This window comes from Nicotiana sylvestris, chromosome 11 (genome assembly GCF_000393655.2).
Source record: "Nicotiana sylvestris chromosome 11, ASM39365v2, whole genome shotgun sequence".
Taxonomy (NCBI): domain Eukaryota; kingdom Viridiplantae; phylum Streptophyta; class Magnoliopsida; order Solanales; family Solanaceae; genus Nicotiana; species Nicotiana sylvestris.
In genome coordinates, this window is record NC_091067.1 from 24,960,792 (window position 1) to 24,986,876 (window position 26,085).

Consider the following 26,085-nt stretch of genomic DNA (forward strand, 5'->3'; position numbering starts at 1 on the left):
CGCTTTGCCCCTGCTCATCTTACGCATAGCCCCCTCCACTTCATCAACTCTAATCCGCCCACAACACCCAAAGTCACAGCGACTCCCAGGGAGTTCCAAATCACCCAGTTCAATGCTCCTGTCCCCCTCCTCGTTCAAGAGACTATGGAAGTAGGTCTGCCATCTCCGACGGATAAGCCCCTCATCCAACAAAGCTCTACCTTCTTCGTCCTTGATGCACTTCACTTGGTCCAAGTTACGAGCCTTCCTTTCTCGCGCCTTGGCTAACCTGAACAACCTCTTATCCCCACCTCGGCCCTCGAGTTCCTCATACAAACGACTAAAAGTTGCTCTTGGCCGCCGTAACTGCTAGCTTTGCCTCTTTCTTAGCCAACTTATATTGCTCCCTATTCGCCCTCTTCTCCTCCTCGTCTACACTTTCCACTAGCTTCAGATACGTCGCTTTCTTGGTATTCACTTTTCTTGCACCTTTCCGTTCCACCACCAGTCTCCCTTGTGACTACCAGAGTAACCCTTTGAGACCCCTAATACCTCTCTTGCGGCTTCCCTAATGCACTGCGCAGTCGTGGTCCACATAGCGCTTGCGTCCCCACTCCTCCTCCAAGCCCCCATAGTCAGCAGCTTGACCCCCCAACTCCTGCGATTTAGCTTCGTCAAGGCTCCCCACTTGATCCTATGTTGGCCATACATCGCCCTCTTCCTCTTCCTCGTGATCTCAAGGTCCATGACCAGGAGCCTATGAAAGGTCGAGAGGTTCTCACTCTGGATGACCTTGCAATCCGTGCAAAGACCTCTATCGGACTTCCTCCAGAGTAAATAATCAATCTGAGTCTCGGCCACCGAACTCCGGAAGGTGACCAAGTGTTCCGTCTTCTTCGGAAAACTCGAGTTTGCTATCACCAAAATCAAATGCTCTAGCAAAGTCCAGCATGAAATATGACATTTATTTGTTAGGAAATAATCTGTCTTTGATAATCTGGAATAGCTCATAATCCTGGGAAGTCCAGTTAGTTTTTGAGTTTCTCCCCACTTAAAAATGCTGGTTCACCTAGTGCTTCATCTTTCTAGACAAGGTTTTGCAACTTCTTATGCTAACTGAGAGCAATTGACTTGCTTCATTTTTTTGAAATTGGTAACAATATATTAATCAGCAGCACAAAGATAGTTCAGGAAACCATATTTACAAGTTACAAAAGACAGAAAAAAACAACTATATCCTGCTCGGCTTACAGGGATGCTATGACTTCTATGAGTGTTTCAGCTTGTCAACATACTTTCTTTACGTCAAAATTGAAATAACAAAATACAAATCATCTTATTCTTCTGTAATGAGCAGCATCTATCTTTGAAATACCTTGCTTTCCATACTGTCCACCAAATGCATGCTGGGATCATTTTCTGCCATTTCTTCTGTCTCACACAGCCACTTGCATTGTCCCAGCAACTCAACAGCCCCTTTGTAGTCCTAGGCATACACCATTTGAGTCCAATCATGCTTAGGAACAGCTGCCATAGTTGTTCAGAAGCCCCACAGTGTAAAAATAGAAGACTGGTACTCTCTGTTAAATGGCTTGCTTCATTCTTACAGGATTATGTCAAGCGTCAAACTCGATTTGTTTCCCGCCAACCAGCTAATATCATAATATCAACTATCGAAGCAGCAGCATGGTCGATGGATCTCAAGGTCACCACACATAATTACAAGGTAAATATTCTTCACCTCCATATGATACAGTCGGATTCATTCTTTGTTCTAACTACTAACAGAATCGAAGAAATGCTATAATAATAGAAAAAATCCAAGTGAGCTTGCTGAAATTGCTGTTTCCAAATCTAGATAAAGAAAAAGGGTTGTAATAAGTTAATTAGATGACTAAAACATTGAAGTTTGATTCTTTACAGTGTAGCGCCACCTATACGTTTGACTTTTTAAAGATCTCGTATCTTTTGACAGTTAATTGTATACCAAATGTGAGCTTACTCAGACATGCTTTAAGATAACAAACTTTCCCCGAGTAGCACATTTCATCTTTCTGCAAATTAAAACCAAGTCATTACACAAATAGGTTTCTGTCATTGATTGATGATCTTGTGGGCTTTTGGGTTTTTAGATCACTTTTTCATTTAATCTCAAAGGTTGCATGATGTAAGTTTCTATTTCCTTGAAGCTGGTTTAATTTTTGTACTGTTATATTCTTTTGCAGATTAGACTTCAAGGCGTAAGGGCAAATAAGGCTGGTCCATTTGCTGTTGTACTGGAGGTAACTTGTGAACTAAACTACTCATGCAGCTGCTCTTTAGTGACGTTTTTTTACCCGATTCTTCTTTCATTTTTGACTGTTTTTTCCTTTAATTTGAAAGGTTTTCCTAGTTGCGCCATCCCTTTATATGGTCGATGTTCGGAAGGCTGCTGGGGAAACCCTTGAATACCATAAGGTCTGCTTCTATCCTTGTAACTTTTGCTAAAGCTTTGCATCACAATCATTACATTTTGATTCTCTAATGAATTGCACAAAGCTCAGAACAAACCATAAATAATCTTTTTGCAGTTTTACAAGGAATTCTGCCAAAAAATTGATAATATCATTTTGAAACCAAAGGAGGGCACGGGAAACTCTAGTCTGGCCAGAACAATGACTTGCTGATCCAAATAACTGCGAAATGAAGGGGGAAATGAATTGATACATGAGTTACCTCACTAAAGTAATCCAAGAGAGAGGTTCAGGGGGGAGAAATGAGACAAAACCCCCAACTCAGTGTACCTGTAAGCAGTATTATATGTTAACAAAATACTTGAAGCCTGCAATCCCCTTTTCTCGTATACCAGATTGTTGTGTTGGTATAGTATGTCTGTTGTTGTAGGTGTTTTTCTTGAAGTGTTATCCAGATGTTACCCCCCCCCCCCTTTTCCACCCTGGGTCCTCTTGGTCCGTGCAAAATCTTTGTAACTGTTGTTAGTGTTTTGACTTTGTCTGTATAGAAGGGTGTGTGGATTCCAAGAATCTTTTAGTACGACGCAACTAAACTTTGGTGAAGTGCAATTTGTACAAATAAGGTTGAGGGCCAATTATTCAGAAATCTGCTATCGAGTACGACATTCATTTCCTTGAATTTTCAACCGAGACATGAGACACCTCAAAGACTTCAACCAAATAGGAGGGTCCTTGAAGAGGCAATCTTGAGTTTTAACACAATGGGTATGATTGTATATCTAATGATCTTGTGTGAAAACATGTATGGCTGATGTATAAATATATATTCATTTAAATAGTTAGTTCAAGTGAATATAAATGACTTTAGCTGACGACAGTAGATGGAGATGGATCCACTGCATTGGCCACTGGTTCCTCCATTGTTCATGGTGTTTGTGGACAATAATTTTTGGGATTGGTCACTTGTTGAATCTTGGCGTAACTGGTAAAGTTACTGTCATGTTACCATGAGGATACGGGTTCTAGCCGTGGAAATAGCCTCTTGCAGAATGTAGGATAAGGCTACGTACCATAGACCTTTGCGATCTGGACCTTCCTTGACCACCGCACAGCGGGAGCTTACTGCCGATTTTAGTCACTTGTTGAATCTGTTGAAAATGTCAAAAGTCCCACATCGGTGGGTGACATATTTGGTAGGGATTTTTTTCCTATAAAAAGAGGCCTAATGTTTAGGATTAAAACACACTTCTCATTTGCCTTCTTATCTTCTCAAGGCATTTGTATATTCTCTCTTTAGTATTATTTCACTTGTATTTTGGAGTGAAATAAAATATTGGCTGTGTCCGAGGAAGTAGGCAAAATTGGTCGAACCTCGTAAATTCTGGTGTTCCTTTTATTGTTGTATTATTGTCTTATTTATTATTTAGTGGCTGCCATAATTATTGGTATAGTAGTTGTGATTCATTCACACTATATACATTTGGCTTCCGCAACAATTGGTATCAAAACCAATGTACTGTCTAAGTATGCTCTGTGGTTGCAGCATCTTCCACATCAGAAAAGATTTATCTTGGTAACTGAGTCAAAGTTCTGAGTATGCTCTGTGGTTGCAGCTTAGTCTGATCTTCCACACCAGAAAGGAAATAATCTTGATTTGTGTCGTCAGCTATTAAATAATATTTGTGTCAAAAATGTAATACAATAAACAAGAAGAATTTACATCAAGTGTCAACAATACTTCATCATTGGCATCTTCGCTTATGACAAGAATTGTGTCAAATGCGAAATTTGCGGTAGAAATTTTTGACGGGTCAGGACATTTTGGGATGTGGCAAGGCGAGGTTCTAGATGTTCTTTTTCAACAAGGGCTAGATCTTGCTATTGAAGAAAAGAGACCAAATGTTATTGGAGAAGAAGATTGGAGAATTATCAACCGTGTTGCTTGCGGTACCATCCGATCCTATCTTACTAGAGAGCAGAAATATCCATACACAAAGGAAACTTCTGCAAGTAAATTATGGAAAGTACCGGAGGATAAATTTTTGAAGAAAAACAGTCAAAATAAATTGTACATGAAGAAGAGACTGTTTCGCTTCACCTATGTTCCTGGTACCACGATGAATGAACTTATCACTAGTTTCAATAAGTTGGTCACAGATTTGCAAAATATGGATGCAACTTTTGATGATGGTGACTTTGCCTTGATGTTGTTAGGGTCACTTCCTGATGAATACGAGCACCTTGAAACTACTCCACTTCATGTGAATGACGAAATTTCTCTCAGAGAAGTTTGTTTGGCTTTGTACAACTATGAACAAAGAAAGGGAGAAAAACAGAAGAGCGGAGAAGGAAAAGCACTGGTTGTGAGGGATCGTCCTCAAAATCAAACGAGGACAAAGAAGGGAAGATTCAAGTCAAGATCTAGACCTAGCAAAGATGAATGTGCCTTTTGTCGAGAAAAGGGGCACTGGAAGAAAGACTGTCCGAAGTTGAATAATAAGGCCAAACATAACAATAGAAAGACCATTATGGATTCAAATGTAGCTGATGGTGATGATTCAGACTTCTCATTAGTTACACCAGAGCCATTAATATCATCACACATATGGTTGATGGACTCGGTTTGTAGCTATCATATGTGTCCCAACCGGGACTGGTTCGTGGATTTTCAAGAAGGAGAATATGGAGTCGTCCACACAGCGGATAACAGCCCTCTTACCTCATATGGCATTGGTTCAATACGATTAAGGAACCATTATGGAATGATCAGAACATTAACAGATGTTCGATATGTACTGGGTTTGAAGAAAAATCTCATCTCTGTGGGAGCCCTAGAATCAAAAGGGTTTAAAATCATTGCAGAAAGTGGAGTGATGAGAGTATGTTCCGGTGCACTAGTGGTAATGAAGGTCAATCGGAAGAACAATAATATGTACCGTTATCGCGGTAGTACAGTTATTGAGACAACGACAGTAACATCCAGTGACGAAAAAGAAGCAGAAACAACCAGGTTATGTCACATGCGCTTGGGACATGCTGGAGGAAAATCCTTGAAAACTTTATCAGATCATGGATTGTTAAAAGGAGTTAAGGCTTGCAACTTGGAGTTTTGCGAGTATTGTATCAAAGGAAAACATACAAGGGTTAAATTTGGTACAGCGATCCATAATACTAAAGGCATTTTGGATTATGTACACTCTGATGTTTGGGGTCCTTCCAAAATACCTTCATTGGATGGGAAGCACTATTTTGTAACCTTTGTTGATGATCTTTCCCGAAGAGTGTGGGTGTATACAATGAAGAGCAAAGATGAAGTGTTGAGAATTTTTCTCAAATGGAAAATGATGGTGGAGAACAAACAGGAAAGAGGATCAAGTGTATTCGCACAGACAATGAAGGTGAATACAAAAATGATCATTTCAATAAGGTCTGTGAAAATGATGGCATCGTCCGACACTTCACTGTCAGACATGCACCACAACAGAATGGAGTGGCAGAACGTATGAACCGGACCTTGCTGGAGAAGGTACGACGTATGTTGTCCAATGCTGGCTTGGACAAAGAATTTTGGGTTGAGGCAATTACATATGCATGTCACCTCATTAATCACTTACCATCTGTTGCTATTGATGGCAAGACACCATTTGAAAAATGGCATGGAAAGCCTGTTGTAGATTATGACTCTTTACACGTGTTTGGCGCAAATGCATATTATCATGTGACGGCGTCAAAATTGGATCCAAGGACAAAGAAGACTATTTTTATGGGGATTACTTCTAGAGTCAAAGGATATCGCTTATGGTGTCCTATGACAAAGAAAGTAATATTCAGCAGGGATGTTACCTTTGATGAATCTGCTATAGTAAATAAGGTAACAGAAGATACCAAACAAAATGAGGGTGCTTCTAAGCAGGTGGAGTTTGGGGGAAAATTTATTTTTCCTACACAAGAAGTAGATGAGGAAACAAATGAAGATTATCCTCTGGAAGAAGAGCCAGTAGAGAGGGAGATTCCAACTCAGGAACCTCCACAACAACTTGAATCAATTGCAACCAGCAGGCCAAAAAGGACAATAACAAAACCTTCTTATAGAGACGGTTGCTTGTGCCGCCTCAATTGTAGCCGATGATGTTCCTACCACTTATAAAGACGCAGTCCAAAGTTCAGAAGAAGATAAGTGGAGTATTGACATAAATGATGAAATACAGTCCCTTCATCAGAATCATACATGGAGATTGACCAATCTCCCGAAGGGAAAGAAAGCAATTGGGTGCAAATGGGTATTTGCAAAGAAAGAAGGATTTCCTAACCAAGAAGATGTTCGCTACAAAGCAAGATTGGTGGCCAAAAGATATGCTCAAAAGGAGGGAATTGGTTACTATGAAGTGTTTTCTCCAGTTGTAAAACATTCCTCCATTAGAATTATGTTGGTTTTGGTAGCACAATTGGATTTGGAACTAGTTCAGATGGATGTAAAAACTGCGTTTTTACATGGAAACTTGGAGGAGGAAATCTACATGACTCAGCCAGAAGGATTCAAAGTTGCTGGAAAAGAAAATATGGTGTGCAAACTTGAAAAATCGTTGTACGGATTGAAACAATCTTCTAGACAATGGTACAAGCGATTTGACGAGTTTATGTTGCGGCAAGGGTACAAGAGAAGCAAATACGATCATTGTGTGTATTTGCACAAGCTTAAAGATGGTTCCTTTGTATATCTTCTCCTATATGTTGATGATATGTTGATAGCTTCCAAGAATTTGGAAGAAATTGATAAGTTGAAGATTCAACTGAAGAAGGAGTTCGAGATGAAGGATTTGGGTGAGGCAAAGAAAATTCTTGGCATGGAGATAATTAGAGATAGACGTTCAAAGAAACTCTGTTTATCTCAAAAGGAATATTTGAAGAGAGTACTTCAACGTTTTGGCATAGATGACAAGACTAAGCCAGTTAGTACTCCACTTGCTTCCCATTTTAAGCTAAGTACTACTATGTCGCCAATGGATGAAGCTGAACGAGAGTATATGTCAAAGGTACCATACGCAAATGTTGTTGGTAGCTTGATGTATGCAATGGTTTGCACAAGGCCTGACATTTCACAAGCTGTTGGAGTTATTAGCAGATATATGCACAATCCAGGGAAGGAGCATTGGCAAGCTGTGAAGTGGATTCTACGGTATATTCATAATACTGTAGATGTCGGGTTAGTTTTTGAGCAGGAAGACAATCAGTCTGTAGTTGGATATTGTGACTCAGATTTTGCGGGTGATCTGGACAAACGAAGATCAACTACTGGTTATGTGTTTACTTTTGCAAAGGCACCAGTTAGTTGGAAGTCTACTTTGCAGTCAACAGTTGCTTTGTCTACAACAGAGGCAGAGTACATGGCTATTACAGAGGCTGTGAAGGAGGCAATTTGGCTTCAAGGATTGCTAAAGGAGCTTGGTGTTGAACAAAAAGGTATCACAATTTTTTGTGATAGTCAAAGTGCTATTCAATTAGCGAAGAACCAAGTTTATCATGCAAGGACGAAGCACATTGATGTTCGGTATCATTTCGTACGAGAAATCATAGAAGAAGGTGGAGTCACGGTGAAGAAAATTCATACTACGGAGAATCCTGCTGATATGCTGACAAAGGTGGTGACTGCGGTCAAGTTTCAACATTGTTTGGATTTGATCAACATTGTTGAACACTGAAGATTGAAGATGAAGACACAACCAAAATTTGTTATTGAGAGAAAATTGAAGATGTGGAATTTTGCCAAGGTGGAGATTTGTTGAAATTGGCAAAAGTCCCACATCAGTGGGTGACATATTTGGTTGAGATTTTTTTCCTATAAAAGGAGGCCTAATGTTTAGGATTTAAACACACCTCTCATTTGCCTTCTTATCTTCTTAAGACATTTGTATCTTCTCTCTTTAGTATTATTTCACTTGTATTTTGGAGTGGAATAAAATATTGGTTGTGTCCGAGGAAATAGGTAAAATTGGTCGAACCTCGTAAATTCTGGTGTTCCTTTTGTTGTTGTATTATTGTCTTATTTATTTTTTAGTGGCTACCATAATTTTTTGTGGCTTATTCACACTATATACATTTGGCTTCCACAACAGAATCAGTGTGATATTCTAGGGTTTTATATTGATTCTTCTTGTAATTGATTAACATCTTTAGAACTAGTTATACCTTTTTGTGAATGCTATTCATGGCCGTAATGTAACATAGTAGATGGTCTTTTTCCCGTAAATAAGAGGTTTAATAATAAGTATTTTCATCTTTACCCTATAGTTTTGGGTTCGAGTCATACTGAGTAGGAATAATGGCCAGTGAGGAAGCATTTTACTGTGTAATTTCCCCATCTTAAAATTCTATCTTCTCTCAAAGAGCAACTTTTACACAAATATCTTAAAATTCTATCTTTTCCCGGGTTGTTTGGTTGGGAAACAAGTTATCCCATGATTAATTATCTCGGAATTAGTTATCGCGCCTTCCCATGGGGAGAAAAAAATACTACAATCCCGAGATAATTAATTTCGAGATTAGTTATGCCACAATTTTATCCCAACTAAACGTAGTTAGGATAAACTCATCTCAAATTTAATTTCATGACTAATTATCCCTAATCCCTCAATTGAGCAACTTTTCCCCCAATTGAAGAAATGTTAGACGGAGGGGAGTAATTGGTAGATAACACTATTTCACGGATTAGACGTTCTTCACATGCTTTATCTATGTTTTCTGATCATCTATCACAAGTCAAATAAAGTGAAAAAAATACACACACACACAGCAAGTTAGACAATTTAACACTAGAAAATACTTTACCAGTGTACCCTCTTCTCTAAATTAAAAAAGAGAGTAAAAGAACAATAAAAGAAATATACATGTCAAGTTATTGACCGAAAGCTGAAAGGCTCGCGTAAAAGTATAAAGTTGTTGTCACATGGCCATGAGGTCACAGGTTCGAACTGTGGAAACAACCTCTTATAGAAATGCAGGGAACGGCTGCGTACCATAAATCCTTATGGTCGGATCCCGTGCATAGCGGGAACTTAGTATACTGGGCTGCCGTCTTCAGTTACTAACCGAAAGTCGTGCATAAAATGAATGCATTAACACAAAGAAATTGATTACAACTTTACCTTCTACTCTAAGTTAGAAGAGGGCAAAAAAGAATTATTATTAAATGACATATCAAGGTTGAAAATACTTTGTTCCACATTTGCATTTCCAGGAGAGGAGATAATAGCCTTCATCTTCTCTAGTGTATAATGTCTTTAACGATTTGCTAACTTTCCCAGAAGTAGAAGTATGTGGAGGAATGACAAGTACAGCCATGCATGGTCTGCAGCCTTTGCACCTATTTACACACTTTGGTGGACTTGATCCCAACATTATCATTCTCATTTGCTTCCTTTCTTCACTTCTCCCTGTAAACAACAATTTCAATTTTTTCAGATAAGCTCACTGCTAAAAAAACAAGAATTAGCGATAGACAAATTATGTAGCTAAACAAAAATATTTGTTGCTAATCTGATTTAGTGACGACAAATTAAAAAAAATATATCAAAAGAATTTGTTAGCTGCGAGCGATTTAGCGATAGATTAGCAACGAAATTCATAACTAATTTTAATTTTTTTTAGTGGCTCAACTGAAAGAAAAAAAACAATCATTTTCAACTCAATATCGAACCAAATGATTTTACGTCCATGCGAAGTAATGGATACTATCGTTTTTTTTTTTTGGAGGGAGGGGGAGGTGTTGGGTGTTTGAGATTCTCTTTGATAATCAATCAGCTCCAAACAGAGTCGGATTTAGAATTTTAGAATTTTAAGTTAGTGAATATAGAGTCACTACATCCACTATCATTTTGTTGCATTGGGATTCATTTTGTATAAATATATACTTTATTCTAAAAGATTTATATATAGTTCAAGTAGAAAACAGTATACGAACGATCGTTGCCCAAATCATACTATAAGAAAATATTACTCAATTAATAAGTAATATGTAGCTTTCTAAGTGCCTTATCCCGAGACTAGTAGATAAAGAAGATTAAGGGATAAGTACCCTTTACAAATGCAATGAATGAAAGAAAAAGAAAAATTCTTTGAAAAAGATGTGGGAAACAATTGAAAGAGAGAGAGAGACAAGAAGATAATGATGGGTTTTTCCTTTGGTTCATGTTTTTTTTTTTCATTCTCTCTATTGTTTTACCTGATATAGAAGGAAGGAATGTGAGTGAATAGATGAGCATCACAATGACAGCAAATTTTATTCCTTTTGAGTAGGATATATTAATGGTTGAAGCCATATCACCAATCTTGTCCCAAGCTTTCACAACATGAAAAATCAACTCCCTTTCAGACCAAGTGTGTTTTGAGTGTTGGGGAGAATTTAGTAGTGTCTTACTCTGTATATCAATATAGTTCTAGTTGTGGTTGTTTCTGAAAAGACAAAAATAGAGCTTTATGAACAAGAAAGGGGGCCCAACACGTGCATAAGGTGTCAATAAAATGGGTGAAAATCAAGATTCAAATTCTCAAAAGGAAAAGAAATACTCCTACTGTATTTGCTAATATTTGCTTATATGTGCTGGTGAAATTTACTAGATATTTAGTAAAATAGTCGAGGCAAGATTGGTCGGGTTCTAAGAGGGAGCCCTAATATGCAGAGACGGATCCGAAATGTAAATTCTATGAGTTCAGCCTTTAAGATTCTTAATATTGAACCCGTAATATTTTTAAAGTTATGGGTTTATACCTACTTATTGCTTAATTTTAACAAACTTTTATATATAAATTTATGCATCGTATCAAAAGTTATTGGTTCAATTTAACCCAATAGAATTATGCTACATCTGCCCCTGCCAACATGTACCGATTGTTATTTAGCTGTCAATAATGTGGATAAAATAATGAAAAATCAGGATTTAAATTTCAATAGCGGCAAAAAAAAAAAAACTTAGTGGTTTCTTGTCATCTGTCGAATATTTGGCTGACGGAGTTATTTAATACTTGTGTTGATGGGATACAATAGGCATCAGATAATAGTCGAAGTATGTTCCAAAATTATTATAAAATAAAAATAAAAAGAAGGGGGCCATTAAAAAAACAACATTGATTTCCGAATTGGGAAAACAGTAGTGCTGACTCCATTAATTTTCAGAGTGAATGACAGGAGTGACAATTTGAAGCAACAGGTTCTCAAAAATAATTGAAGTACTAACACCACTTTTTTCACATAGAATTGTCCAATCCTCACTTGGATTCTTCTTTCTTTCCTTTGATTGATGTCTTCTTTTTCTCTTTGCTATTTCTTTACCATACAAGGACATGACATTTGACTAAAGATAGCAAAATTAAACTATTTTTACAACTGGCTATATATTGGAGTATGATGTAAGATTACAATATAACTGTACAGTTGTTTTTTTTTTTCTAGCTTTTATAAAAGCATACAGTTTTAAACAGTAGTTTTGAATGTTGTCTCTATTTTTGTAGTTCATTTTATGATTACTAAAATATTGCAGGCTTTCAAAAGATGTCTGCTCATTTTACCCAATGCTAGAAATATTCCAACATTGCTTAGTAGTTACTATTTGGCTTCAATGTTGGAGACAAGGGATTTTAGATACCGTTACACATTTTTTTTTTTAACCATTCAATATTTTGGGTTAATTTCAGTCATTGAACTTTACTCATTATAAAATTAAGGGAAAATACATAAGTTTGCCCTCTAAACTTGTCCAAAAAAACCAGTATATACTTTACCTATACGGGTACATGTTCAGAGTGAATGAATGGAATATCAAATTTCTGACTGCATGTTATGACGTGTCACTTGTTACATATCACGTTTGCTAAATTATATATCTCAAAATATGTTTATTCTCTTTTTTAATCAAGGCGTGAATAAAAAATTTCAACATAACTGATTGATCTTCTTTTTAAAATTTTGTAAAAATAAATACATAAAAAATATTCGTTTATAGATTTTATTTTTTAATAATTACTATCAGGGGCGGATTTAGAGGGGCGGAAGGGGGTTCACTCGAACCTCCTTCGCCGAAAAAGTACACTGTATATAAGGCAAAATCTATTTTACCTCTCTATATTATGTTTTGAATCCCTTGACACAGCCCAAAAGTGTAGCTTAATAGTCAAGGGGGTTCAAAACTTTTATAAGGTCATAGGTTCAATTATCACTGGCTACAATCTTTTTTTAATTGTTTTCTTTTTGAACTCCCTTCGCGGAGATCTTGCCCCCACCACTGGTTACTATATTTTAACGAACTTAGTTACATATATATCTCATCGAGGTGTAACTGTAGGATTTTCATAGTATAGAGGGTGTAAGTATTTTGATTTTAAAATACATAGAATCAGAGGCGTATCAAGGATTTTAAGAGCATGGGTGCACCTCTATCTTTAGATAAATATATGATTTGACAATATAAAAATTTTTACGAGACCAAAGTTGACGAGAAAACTCTAGTTAATATTATTAGCATTATGTATTTCTTCGACAAGTTTTCATACTTTGAAAACTATCAATTAATTATATCATTATTTACCGTTTTAAATATCTTACGTTATATATAGCGAGCTAAAAAACATTAAAATATTCTTCATCCATCCTATTATGTAGATCTTTTTATATATTTCTATTTCTCTATAGATATGAGATTCACATTATTAGTTTTTGTCACGACCCCGGTTCGCCCTTCGTGAACCATCGTGACGGCACCTAGTCTTTACGAGTATGTAAGCTTAAAACGCGGAAGATAGACCAAATTTGCGGAAGAGAACAATTTAAAACAGAAATAGAGTAATAAAACAACATTTAAAAGTGCCGCTCGGCATACACAATATTAACTCTTAAAACCCATACACTTTTTCAAAACCCGAAAATCCATGAATCACAAGCTACGAATATAATAAAAATGCTCTAACTCCGGAATGTCCACATCTACAGAAGAAAATAGAAGGGCTATCACTACAAGATAGAATGGAAAGGGACTCCTTGGTCCGCGGACGCGACAGATATACCTCGAAATCTCTGGAACAGCCACCTCGCCTCAAGGGTGATAGAACTGACTCAAAGTACCTATATCTGCACATGAAAAACATGCGCAGAAAGGGCATGAGTACACCACAGCGGTACTCAGTAAGTGCCAAGCTTAACCTCGATCGGGTAGTGACGAGGAAGGTCAGGGCCCTACTGAGGTTAAATAAAATATAAAGTTCGACAGTGTAGAACATAGCAATATAAAAAAGTACAACAGTAAAAGTAACACAAGATATAAAAGGGCAACAACAACTATTACAAAGGCAAGGTAAACACGGAAAGAAATACGGCTCAGCACCAAAATAACAATCGGGGATCTCCTAGGATACCGTCCTGTAGTCCCAAATATACATATCCAATGGATCTCCCGGGATCCCGTCCCGTAGTCCAACTCATAGTGCGCAGGGATCTACCGAAATCCCGTTCCGTAGTCCCAAATGTAAATACTCAATACTGGGGGAATCTACCGGGTGTAATCCCGTAGTTCCATATAACTGTGCAGGGGGATCTACCGAAATCCCACATCCGTAGTCCAAAATAAACAGATAAGGGGTGCTACCGGAATCCCACATTTGTAGTCCCAAATAAACAGACAAGGGGGAGCTACAGGAATTCCACATCCGTAGTCCCAAATGTAATTACACAGCAACATCAGGAAAATATTCAGAAATGTCAATTTCATATCAAGGCAAAAAAGTAATTCTAGCCTAGCATGCTGCACGAAATTTAGGTAAAGCAATTTGAGCAAATAAGGCAATTAAAACACTTAGACATGCTTTCCTAAGCTAACAACATGTTTTAAATGCAGGTAATATAAATAGGAAAAGAAACATAATAGTAATTACTTAATGAAAACCGGATTTTCAACAATTAGCACAAGTACGCACTCGTCACCTCACGGACAAGGCATTTTAATTAACAGTAATACAAAATCCTAAGGGGAAGGTCCCCCCCCCCCACAAGGTTAGGCAAGCTACTTACCTCGAACCAGCTCAAATCAATCTGAAACCATGCTCTTGCCACGAGTACTCGACTCCAAATGGCCCAAATATATTCAATTCAATTGCATAATATAAATAACACTTCAAGTAATTGATTCTGCAAAGAAATTCTAAGCTAATACACAAAAATAGGTAAAATGACCAAAATGCCCCTCGGGCCCACGTCTCAGAATCAGGTAAAATTTATATTTCCAGAATCCTCACACTCTCATGAGTTCAATCATACCAAAAGTACCAAAATCGGACCTCAAATGGTCCTTCATCATCACTCAAAGGTCTCTAATTAGTCAAGCCCTAACCCCCAAATTACCACTGATTTTTCTTAATTTTTCATGCTTATAATGATAAAAATCACTCCAAAAACAAGTTTAGGGACCAAAGACCTTACCCCAATGAACTCCTCTGAAAATCCCTCTTGAAAAATGCTCCCCAAGCTTCTTCACATTTGTAAAGAGGTGAAAAATAGGTAAATTTCGCGAAGACAAATATTTATATGTTTCTGCCCAGTTAATCCGCTTCTACGGCCCTGGGACCGCATCTGCGGTCCCGCTTCTGCAAGGACATGGTCGTATCGCTACCTTTCACTTTAGACCAGCTTCCGCACCTATAATTACCCATTCGTAGATGCGGTATCGCTTCTGCGGTAAGTCTCCCGCATCTGCGGACCCTGCTGATCCTCCCCAATTCCGCTTCTGCGATTGTTCCGCTGCTTCTGCGGCTCCGCATTTGCGGGACCCAACTGCAGGTGCGGTTATGACAGATATTAGCAGCTTCAACTGCTTCAAACCACTTCCAATTCTTCCGATAACCATTCGAAATCATCACGAGGCCCCCCGGACCTCAACCAAAAGCACAAGCAAGTCTAATACCACTGTCCAAATTTATACCAATCCTTAAAACACCTAAAACAACATCGAAACGGTGAATCAACCACGGATTCAAGCCTAAGAACTCCAAAACTCTAAAAATACGCTTTCGATCAAAAAGTCTATCAAACCTTGTTCGAATGACCTGAAATTTTGCACACACGTCATATTCAACATTACGGAGCTACTCCAACTTCTGGAATTCCATTCTGACCCTCAGATCAAAATCTCAGTATCGAACAGGAAATTTCAAAATTCGACTTTCGGCATTTTAAGCCTAAATTAACTACGGACCTCCAAAACACCATCCGAACACGCTCTTAAACCCGAAATTACCCAACGGAGCTAACAGAACCATCAAAATTCCATTCTGAGGCCGTCTTCACAGTATTCCGACTACGGTCAAATTTCCAACACTTAAGCTCTCATATAGGTACTAAGTGTCCCAAAACTCTCTGAAACTCAAAACCGAACATTCCGGCAAATCAAAATAGTAGAAATAAATATGGGGAAAGTAGTTAATAGGGGATTGGGGCATTAATTCTTAAAACGACCGGCCGGGACTACACTTAAACATTCGTTCATCCTCAAACGAGCTTAAGTGTCGCCAACTGTTAATTTGAGTTGTACATTGTTGCTCCTGACCTCTTTTCTCTGAAACTCAATTCCCTAACCGCTATTTTTTTTTTTTTCAGTTTCAAAATATTATTCCTGATATTCACAAGTCAGTCAACACACAAGTCCGAATCAAATAAATGCGCAAGTTGTAGCAAGTAAGATGCATCAGGATGGTCATTTTCATTTTTTGGTGCACCTGTCCTAGACAGACCCAACCCCTGTGTTGAGCCTCCAAAGTCAAATGCACGTGATGCAAACAAACGTTCCTACTAGGGATCCGGCATGAAGCTGAGTTATTCTAGGTTCATAACCTGGGTATTTGTTCTAGACTGTGTACCCGAGCGGACAACTCGAGTCGAGGAGGGGGCTACGTACCGGGGACCCGCGGGGTCGTCCGGCTTTGTAACTTATCCGGCCTCTTTCTTATTTTAGGTACTGACACTAACAGAATAGGGAGTCTCGACCAGCGAGCTTCTCCCCGGAGGTAAGAAGAGAAGGGTTTCGGCACAGTTTATATGTACAGTTCAAATAATATCAAAGCGGTAAAAGCAGCATTTATCACATTAGGCTCAAACATGTAAATATCAGATAAAACCAAATATAACAATTTATCTAAGCTCGAATTTCTAACCCTGAACCAGTGGTTCTGGGTTGAATCCCCAGCGGAGTCGCCAGAGCTGTCACACCTCCTTTTTCCGCACCCGCGAGGGTGCAAGGGAGTTTTTCCAATTAAAGGACAATCGAGACGGGATTGGTTTATTTATTTCAGAGTCGCCACTTGGGAGATTTAGGGTGTCCCAAGTCACCAATTTTAATCCCGAATCGAGGAAAAGAATGACTCCATATTACAGTCTGCGTACCAGAAATCTGGATAAGGAATTCTGTTAACCCGGGAGAAGGTGTTAGGCATTCCCGAGTTCCGTGGTTCTAGCACGGTCGCTCAACTGTTATATTCGGCTTGATTATCTGATTTTATACAAATATGAACTTATGTGCAAATTTTAAGTTTGTCGAGGCTCGTCTCATTCATTATTAAAAAGAATTTGCAATGTCATGGAAATACATCTCAGACCACGTCACAATCAATGTACCCGTGATTAGAGACACATTTCGATTTCGTTGAGATTTGGATTTGGGTCACATAAATGTGCACCCGAGTTTAAGGAGATAACATTATTAAATACGCGCCTAAAGCGACTAGCGTATTATTATTTTGGGTAGGGCCGTGAAATTTGCTAAACGGCCCTTCCCGACTAAAAAAATTCTTAAACCTTTACTGAGGGTCCTGCAAATTTTTTATTATTATTTTTTATTTGACGAAGCTCGTCTCACTTATTTATTTATTTAATAAAGAAAAATCCTAGTTAATTACATGCTAAAAAAACCGTAATTTATTTAATTAATAGATTACAACAGATGCTAACGAAAATTATACTTGAACTTGTAAAAATGAAAAATTGTTTCGCGCCTTATTCCATAAGCTAATATTACTAAAAATGGAATTATGTATATAAAAAAACGTACAATATTGACTAACGTTACTACAATTAGCCATTTTTAACTGTGGTGAGGTTAACTAAATGATCAAAGCTATAGACTAATTCATTAACCCTAATGGATTCGCAATTTAACTATACTTTATTGAAACTACTCTACATTAGTGTAAGTATACTTAATTATTAATACATAAAATTATCGACTACGACCTTTATTTATTTATTTATTTATTTACTTTTATTATTATTATTGGAGCTATAATGTTGACACTACCCAACCACCTTATTTTTACATTTTTATCAAGTCCACAATCTATCTATGTGAGATTATTTGTAACATGAATTAATGCCAATACTGATGAGAGTATAATCACTTAAGAGGACTAATGGAAATTAGTTTTAACCATCTAAACGAAATACTAATTGGGTTTTGACTAAGTACTCTATCTCATTTATGGACTACTTGAATATATGCATGGAAACAAACAACTAACTAGAGATATGCTACTTATCATGATTTACCCCATTAATCTAATAAAATTGAAAGGTTCATGTTATATCAGCGCATGACCATTTATACGATTCCTTCTCTTTTCAATCCAATTATACAAAAAAATAAAAAAATAAAAAATAAAACAGTTCATAAAAAAACTAAATAGACCAGATTGTCTACTATCTGCTTTATTGAAGCGGTTCGATTTTATTGCTGCATTTCAACTTCAAAGCTTTATCACTACAAGATTCGAATGTGTACCTGGAATTCGAACTACAAATAGAGAAAAGAGGTCAGGAGCAACAATGTACAGCAGTAGCACAGCAACAGAATCCCACAGCAAATAACAGCAACAAAACAGCAATAACCAATGTAACAATGGTCAGAACCAAACTGAAAACCCCAGAAAGCTTGACTGAAAATCAGTAGTACTAAACGCAATCCAACAGATGGCAGTAACAAAGTTCTGATTTCAGCAGTAAAGAAAAGAACCTCACTTTCAGTTTTTAGCTCTCAAAGACTGATTTTTAGTTCTGAAAAATTAGCCTATCTCTCACTTTTAAGTTCTGAAAATTTCTGTTCTCTCAACTTCCAGTCTCAATCCTTTTTTTTCCAGTCCTCTTCTCTATATCAACTCCCCTTATTTATAGGCTAGAACTAAACATTATTTATTCAAAGTTTTTCACTTTCAGCCTGTATATTCCCTCCCATGTGCATCTATACACTTTTATCATTAATCTCATGCTTATTTTCGGATTTTCCATCCTTAAAGATACCAGACAGGGTGTATTCTGCACTACTAATCCCTTTTCATTAAATAATTTATTAATTATACACTGAATATTAACTGGCAGGCTACTAACACTACTCATTTTAAATCTTTTAACACCCAAAAATACCCCTGAAAATCCCCTATTATTATTGTCTTGCCCTCACTCTTAGCAATATGTATTTAAACCTCTCTGATTTACAACTACACCAAATCACTACACAGCTACAACCAATCCTTAAGTCAAATTCACACAAAATGATTCAAGCATCAAAACATACCAACGAAGTGATTCATGTTGTATTCGTCCAAACAAAGCAGTCATAAACTAACTATTCGACGAAGTTGTTCAAATCGAATGTAGCTTATAACGCACACTCAAACAAACAGAAGAAAAATCTTGACCAAATAAAAAGGTCTTGAAGAAGAAGGAGAACTAATGAACAAAACAAGATTACAAAATAACACTTTAAACAAAGAATCAATAATCCGAAAAATAGAATAATAAAAAAAACAAGATTAGGAACAACATTTAAAACCAAAGCCATAACAGAAAATAAATAAAAATGAACTAAATAATCTTGAAAGAAAATCCTAAAACTTGAACGAACCCAAGTCGAGCTCGGAGTTGAACTATTGGAGGTTGAACGGACTGTTTTGTGGACGTTGAAAAAGGACGAAGCAGCAGTTGGACGTTTGGACTATGGCGGATTAGTATGGAGGGACGAGGGTGTCGTGGCGTCGAGGAGTAGCAGCGGCAGGTGGGTGTTGGGCAGTGGAGGTGGTCGACGACGCAACTGGAGGTGGCAGTTTCGAAGGGGTGGCAATGGGGAAGGTGACGGACTGGTGTCGCTGGAAGGTGGTCGCAGGTTTCAGGCGGCCATAGTCGTCGTTTTGGGTGGTGTTGACGACGGGCAACGACGACGAGCTGGGCAGCAGGTAGCGACAGTGGGGTCGAGGGTTATGGAGGTGCTCGCCGGAAGGGTCGTTTGGTGGTGGTGTTTGGTGGTTTTGGACGTGAGGGAAGGTGACGCAGCAGCAGGTTGGTTTGGGTGGAGCTGGAGCTCGTAGCGGGCAGCAATGGTGATTTCACGGAGGGAGCTGGTGGCGGGCTTTGTTGATGGTGGTCGTGAGACGGAGAGGGAGTCGGACGCAGGTGGTCGACAATGGTTATGGCGTTTGGACAGTAGGGTCGTTAGGGTTTTCTCTTGTTCCTTCTTCTTTTGGAAGAAGATGAACAGTGCTCAGTCTTTTCAAAAATCCAATCCCCCTCCTCCTGTGTTTTCCCCGTGCATTTGTAGCTCTTGCCAAGAAAAATGGACCCCCATGCGTGGTGGGGTTCAAGACTTGTGTCCCCCACGCGTGGTGGGGTTCCCCGTGTGTCGTGTTCCGTCCGTGTTCCCCACGCGTGGTGGACTCGGATTATTATGGCTAGGCCCGAAAATTAGGCCTAAAAACGGGTAGTTTGAACCCGAATATTATTCTTTTGCCCGGACCCGAGAAATAAGAACACGACGTTGCTCAACTAATTATGTAAGCAAAATAACTACCAAAAGACTAATATTTAAGACAAAACTATATCTTTTTTAAATATTTTTTCAAGATTAAAATAGCTACAAAATATTAATAAAACTATTTTTGTAATTTTCGTTTTTATATAAAGATAAAATATAAAATAATATTTTTGTATTTTTTCAAAATTAAAAGGACTACAAAAAATTAATAGAACTATATTTTTTTTTTGGTAATTTTCGAAATTATATAAAGTACAAAAGTAAGGTACAATTTTTGTATTTTTTCAAGTTTATGAGAAATACACAAACTAAAATTTTTATATATATATATATTTTTGTAGTCTTCTTTTGCGGCAAAATAAGATAAAATAGTCAAAATAGCTATATTAGACTCAATTCAAATATTAACGTCTTGTAGCCCTCTTTTCTTTCTTTTTTTATTTTATTTTTATTTTTTTATTTTTGATAAAACTAAAATTCTAAATTGAGCTACAAACTAAATTGACTCCAAAAATACTAATTAAACTCCTAACAAAAATTATTATACACAATTAAATACCAATTAAAACAAAATTGCATAATTTGACATTAAATGCTAACAATGCAAAAATATTCCTATTTTTGTGACTTTCATTTTTTTGTAAAACAAACTTAATTAAATACTAAATGAAAATGTGATATATTTTTTATTTTTATTAATTAAAACAAATAAACATGCACTCATAAAAAATACAAATAATTATACAAAAATACCACAAAAATAACAAAAATTGCACACAAAGAAAAATTATTTTATTTTGAATTTTTTTTTGGGAGTAATTCTTTCATAGGGCAAAAATCACGTGCTTACAGCTGCCCCTCTTTGCCCGAAAACACGAAGGGTTTTCGTGCAAAGATAAAGTGAGCGATTTTTGCCCATCCGAGTACTCCACGTGAAGCATTTTTGAAAGATTTGACCGAACCTTTGCTCTAGAGGTTTCCTACATATCCTGGGCTAAACAGAAATCAAGTCAATGTAGTTCGGGAAGTCTTGGTAACTGGGACTACCGGGGAACTGTGGTTCTGATGTTACTGCTGTTGTATATTGTTACCACTTCCTTACTGATCTCCTTATTACACCGTATCCAAAAAGAAAACAAGAAAATCAAAAGCTAGGCTAGCCTATGGATCACAAGATCTTATCTATTTTCAACTTGTCTTTGCTTCCTTGCTTTCTTGTCGGATTGTATTTCTTCCGGTGCCTTTCTTCCGTGAATTTCTGGCCCTTTGCTTTTCTGAATACCAATTTTCATCATTTTGCTCGGTCCGCTGGGGATATGGCTTCCTTCATTAAGCTTTTCGACGGTTCCTCTGGGGATACGGCTCTCTTCATCAGATCTGTTATGCTGGGCATAATTTTAATGTTCACAGGACGCTTCTTTCAAGACGCGTCTTTTCTTCCTTTTGACTCATGCGCTTGAACTTGTGCTGGGACCTCTTGTTGCAACCTTCCGCTTTCTGGTGCTGGGGATTTTTATTGTTTCCTGCTGGGGATTCCTGTTGTAACCTTCTACCTTCCGGCGGGTTGCTGATTTCAAGATCTGCAGTATAAGACTCAAAAGTATTCCTCTCGTTATACAGGTGGGTGCCTGAATGCAAAAATATGAAATGTATGCCCGCATTAGACTGGTGGGCGACCTAGAACAGAAATGAAAAGACAGAAATGTATCCCCGCATTATACTGGTGGGCGACCTAGAACAGAAATGAAAAGACAGAAAATGTATTCCCGCATTATACTGGTGGGCGACCTAGAACAAAAATGTATTCCCGCATTATACTGGTGGGCGACCTAGAACATGAAAATGAAAAGACAGAAATGTATTCCCGCATTATACTGGTGGGCGACCTAGAACAGTAATGTATTCCCGCATTATACTGGTGGACGACCTAGAATAGAAATGAAAAGACAGAAAATGTATTCCCGCATTATACTGGTGGGCGACCTAGAATAAAAATGTAATCCCGCATTATACTGGTGGGTGACCTAGAATAGAAATGAAAAGACAGACATGTATTCGCGCATTATATTGGTGGGCGACCTAGAACAGAAATGTATTCCCGCATTATACTGGTAGGCAACCTAGAACAGAAATGTATTCCCGCATTATACTGGTGGGCGACCTAGAACATGAAATGTATTCCCGCATTATACTGGTAGGCGACCTAGAACAGAAATGTATTCCCGCATTATACTGGTGGGCGACCTAGAATAGAAATGAAAAAACAGAAATATATTCCCGCATTATACTGGTGGGCGACCTAGAACAGAAATGTATTCCCGCATTATACTGGTGGGCGACCTAGAACAGAAATGTATTCCCGCATTATACTGGTGGGCGACCTAGAACAGAAATGTATTTCCGCATAATACTGGTGGGCGACCTAGAACAGAAATGTAATCCCGCATTATACTGGTGGGTGACCTAGAATAGAAATGAAAAGATAGACATGTATTCCCGCATTATACTGGTGGGCGACCTAGAACAGAAATGTATTCCCGCATTATACTGGTGGACGACATAGAACAGAAATGTATTCCCGCATTATACTGGTGGGCGACCTAGAATATGAAATGTATTCCCACATTATACTGGTGGGCGACCTAGAACAGAAATGTATTTGTTTCCTCGTTCCTCCGAGAAATTTTTTTGACAACGACAGAAAATTTTCTGCCCCGGTTTTGGTGACCTTTCTGGCATCGCGTCCTTCTGCCATCATCAACCTTTATTTTCCTGCAGCAGACAAAAGGACTTTGTTAGTTTTAATCCTAGTGTTAATTTTCCGGTTTTCTTTTCTTGCTCTGTGCCCCCACCACTGGTTGGGGGACAAAGTTGCTTGCTGGGGGTGACCTATCTGATGGGGGTGGTTTTCCCCCTTTTCTGCTTTTCTCTTTACAGAATCAAACTGTGGGAGTCCGCTTCCCTCCCGAAACCACTCCTTTAGGAGTTTTATTTCCTCCCGGAATAGCAAGGCATAGAATTGCATTGCCTGGGGATATCTTGCACCGGATTGATTTCCCTTTCTTGTAGCGTCTGACCACTTCGGATTTGGGTCCGAGATTTATCAACATTCTGCGGGGAAACCTTCTCGGAACTTGGTCCACAAGTTCTTCACCCGTCATTTTCCGCTCTCTTTACGTTACCCTTCTTTCTACACAATTCGTCCTTTGGTTTTGCAGCCGATGCCTTTTGTCTTATTGCCTTGGCTCTTGGCCTATCCTTTCGTATTTTGCTTTTGTACCCCTTCGACCTCTGGTAGTAAACTTTGAAAAATCTTTTCCAAAACGAATTCTTAGCCAGAAAAATGAAAAAGGTAGAAGAGGAGGAAAATCTCTCTGAACCAATACTTGATGGAAAAAGGAAAAGAGAAGAACTTTTCTGGAAGACATGACTGGTCCTTGTGATCATGACATGCATCGTAGATTCCTGACCCAGTCTATTTGTATCAATCAACTTGCCTGATGACCTTACTTGCTGGGGATAAATGGGTGTCCATTTCTTTGCGAACGCGGACCCTTTTGTTGATCTGTCTTGTCGCCTCATAGTGCCCTTCGAGGGGTTTTCACTAATGAGACTCTCTCTTTTCTCTCAGCTTCCGGCGCCTTATGGTGCCTGTGAAGGTTTTCACCGATAAGACTCTCTCTCATCTTTCGTTGCCTTGTGGTGCCTGCAAAGGTTTTCACCGCCAAGACTCTCTCATTTTATTTCTTCAACGGAGAATTGGAGTGCTGTCAATATGACCCTCTCTTTTGGAGATTCCTTTGGACTATCAATTCATTTCCAGTTTTATGATCCTCTTCTTCGCCGGGGATCAGTGTATTATTCTCGGCTTTATTTGCCTGACTTGGCACCTCTTGGATATTGATCGGGAGGTCTTTTGGACGTCGATGTTGGTTTTGGTGTGGGGCTAAAAGAAAGGCTATCAAAAAATGAAATAACTTTGATGGGTGATCCGCTACAACTTTTGGAATCAAACCTTTGTTGGAACTTTAAAACATAACCTCTGCCCCAGTTTTCTTGCTTGGGGGATTTTATTTTTTACACTATGTTGAGCTACGTGCGTTACGCACATTGTGCCTATTATGCACACTATGTACACTATGCACACTATGACCGAGCCGTGAGGCGCCTACGTATCCTCTTTGAGGAATCAGGTCAAACGTAGTTCCCACGGTTTTGTTTTTCTTGTGATTTTATCTTCTTCTTTTTCATTTTCTTTTACAATTTTCTTTTCCCTTCTCTTTTTTTTTCCTTTTATATTTATTATTTTTTTTTCATTAGTGATTCCAAAAGAGGGATATGAAAGAATAACTTAAGGCTCAAAAGGGGGAAACAAGGGTAAAAAGTGTTTGGATAGAAGAAAGAATTGTCTCTGTCATTTCATTATCCAATAAGTACCAAGTACAAACAAACGAACCAATAATTGCCATAATCAAAGAAATTACGCATAATATCTCTTGATTGCATCCGAATTGATAGCCATGTCAACACATCTTCCCTCGATATCCGTCAAACACAAAGCACCGTTGGACAATATTCTGGTCACGATATAAGGCCCTTGCCAATTTGGGGCGAACTTGCCTTTTGCTTCGACTTGATGCGGGAGGATCCGCTTCAATACTTGCTGCCCTACTTCAAACTTCCTGGGGCGTACTTTCTTATTGTATGCTCTTGCCATTCTCTTCTGATACAGCTGACCAAGGCACACTGCTGCCAATCTTTTCTCGTCTATCAAGCTCAACTGTTCTAGTCGAGCTTTGACCCATTCATCATCATCAATTTCGGCTTCAGCAACAATCCGGAGGGTCGAAATTTCGACCTCCGCCGGTATTACGGCCTCGGTTCCGTACACCAACAAATATGGAGTTGCACCTATGGAGGTCCGGACGGTAGTGCGATAACCCAACAAAGCAAAGGGTAATCTATCGTGCCATTGTCTGGACCCTTCCACCATCTTCCGCAGTATCTTTTTGATGTTCTTATTGGCTGCTTCGACCGCTCCATTCGCCTTGGGACGATATGGGGTGGAATTGCGGTGTGTAATCTTGAATTGTTGGCATACCTCTCTCATCAGGCTGCTGTTAAGATTTGCACCGTTATCCGTGATGATTACTTTTGGGATCCCAAATCTGCAGATGATATGGGAGTGCACAAAATCCACCACTGCCTTTTTAGTTACCGACTTGAAGGTTTTAGCCTCAACCCATTTGGTGAAGTAGTCAATGGTTACTAGAATGAACCTATGACCGTTGGATGCTGCCGGCTCGATAGGTCCAATGACATCCATGCCCCATGCCACAAACGGCCAGGGTGCTGACATCGTATGTAACTCTGTTGGCGGAGAATGAATCAGATCTCCATGTATCTGACACTGATGGCATTTTCTCACGAAAGAGATACAGTCATGCTCCATGGTAAGCCAATAATACCCTACTCGAAGGATCTTCCTTGCCAATACATATCCGCTCATATGCGGCCCGCAAACTCCAGCATGTACCTCTGCCATGACCGTCGTGGCTTGACCGGTGTCTATACATCTTAACAATTCCAAATCCGGGGTTCTTTTGTACAAAACTCCTCCGCTGAGGAAGAAACCATTCGATAAACGCCGAAGGGCTCTTTTTTGGTCTCTAGTGGCCTGTTCCGGATATATCCCCATTCTGAGGTACTCCTTGATATCATGAAACCAGGGCTCGTCATCTGCTTCCTCTTCTACCGCGTTGCAATAAGCGTGCTGATCACGAACCTGAATATGCAGAGGGTCAACATACATTTTGTCAGGGTGG

General features: G+C 38.6%; 1 protein-coding gene across 4 annotated transcripts in view; it reads left to right on the forward strand.

Moving 5' to 3' along the window:
• LOC104236067 (CBL-interacting serine/threonine-protein kinase 24-like) overlaps window positions 1–3,304 on the forward strand; it is a 29,049-nt gene extending 25,745 nt beyond the window's left edge. For all 4 annotated transcript variants that reach the window (XM_009789926.2, XM_009789935.2, XM_009789918.2 and 1 more), the window contains 4 exons: window positions 1,589–1,705; window positions 2,205–2,261; window positions 2,362–2,436; window positions 2,550–3,304. In XM_009789926.2, coding sequence (XP_009788228.1) covers window positions 1,589–1,705; window positions 2,205–2,261; window positions 2,362–2,436; window positions 2,550–2,645 — 345 coding nt within the window. In that variant the 3' untranslated portion in view covers window positions 2,646–3,304. The remainder of the gene's footprint in view (window positions 1–1,588; window positions 1,706–2,204; window positions 2,262–2,361; window positions 2,437–2,549) is intronic.
• The last annotated feature ends 22,781 nt before the right edge of the window (window positions 3,305–26,085 follow it).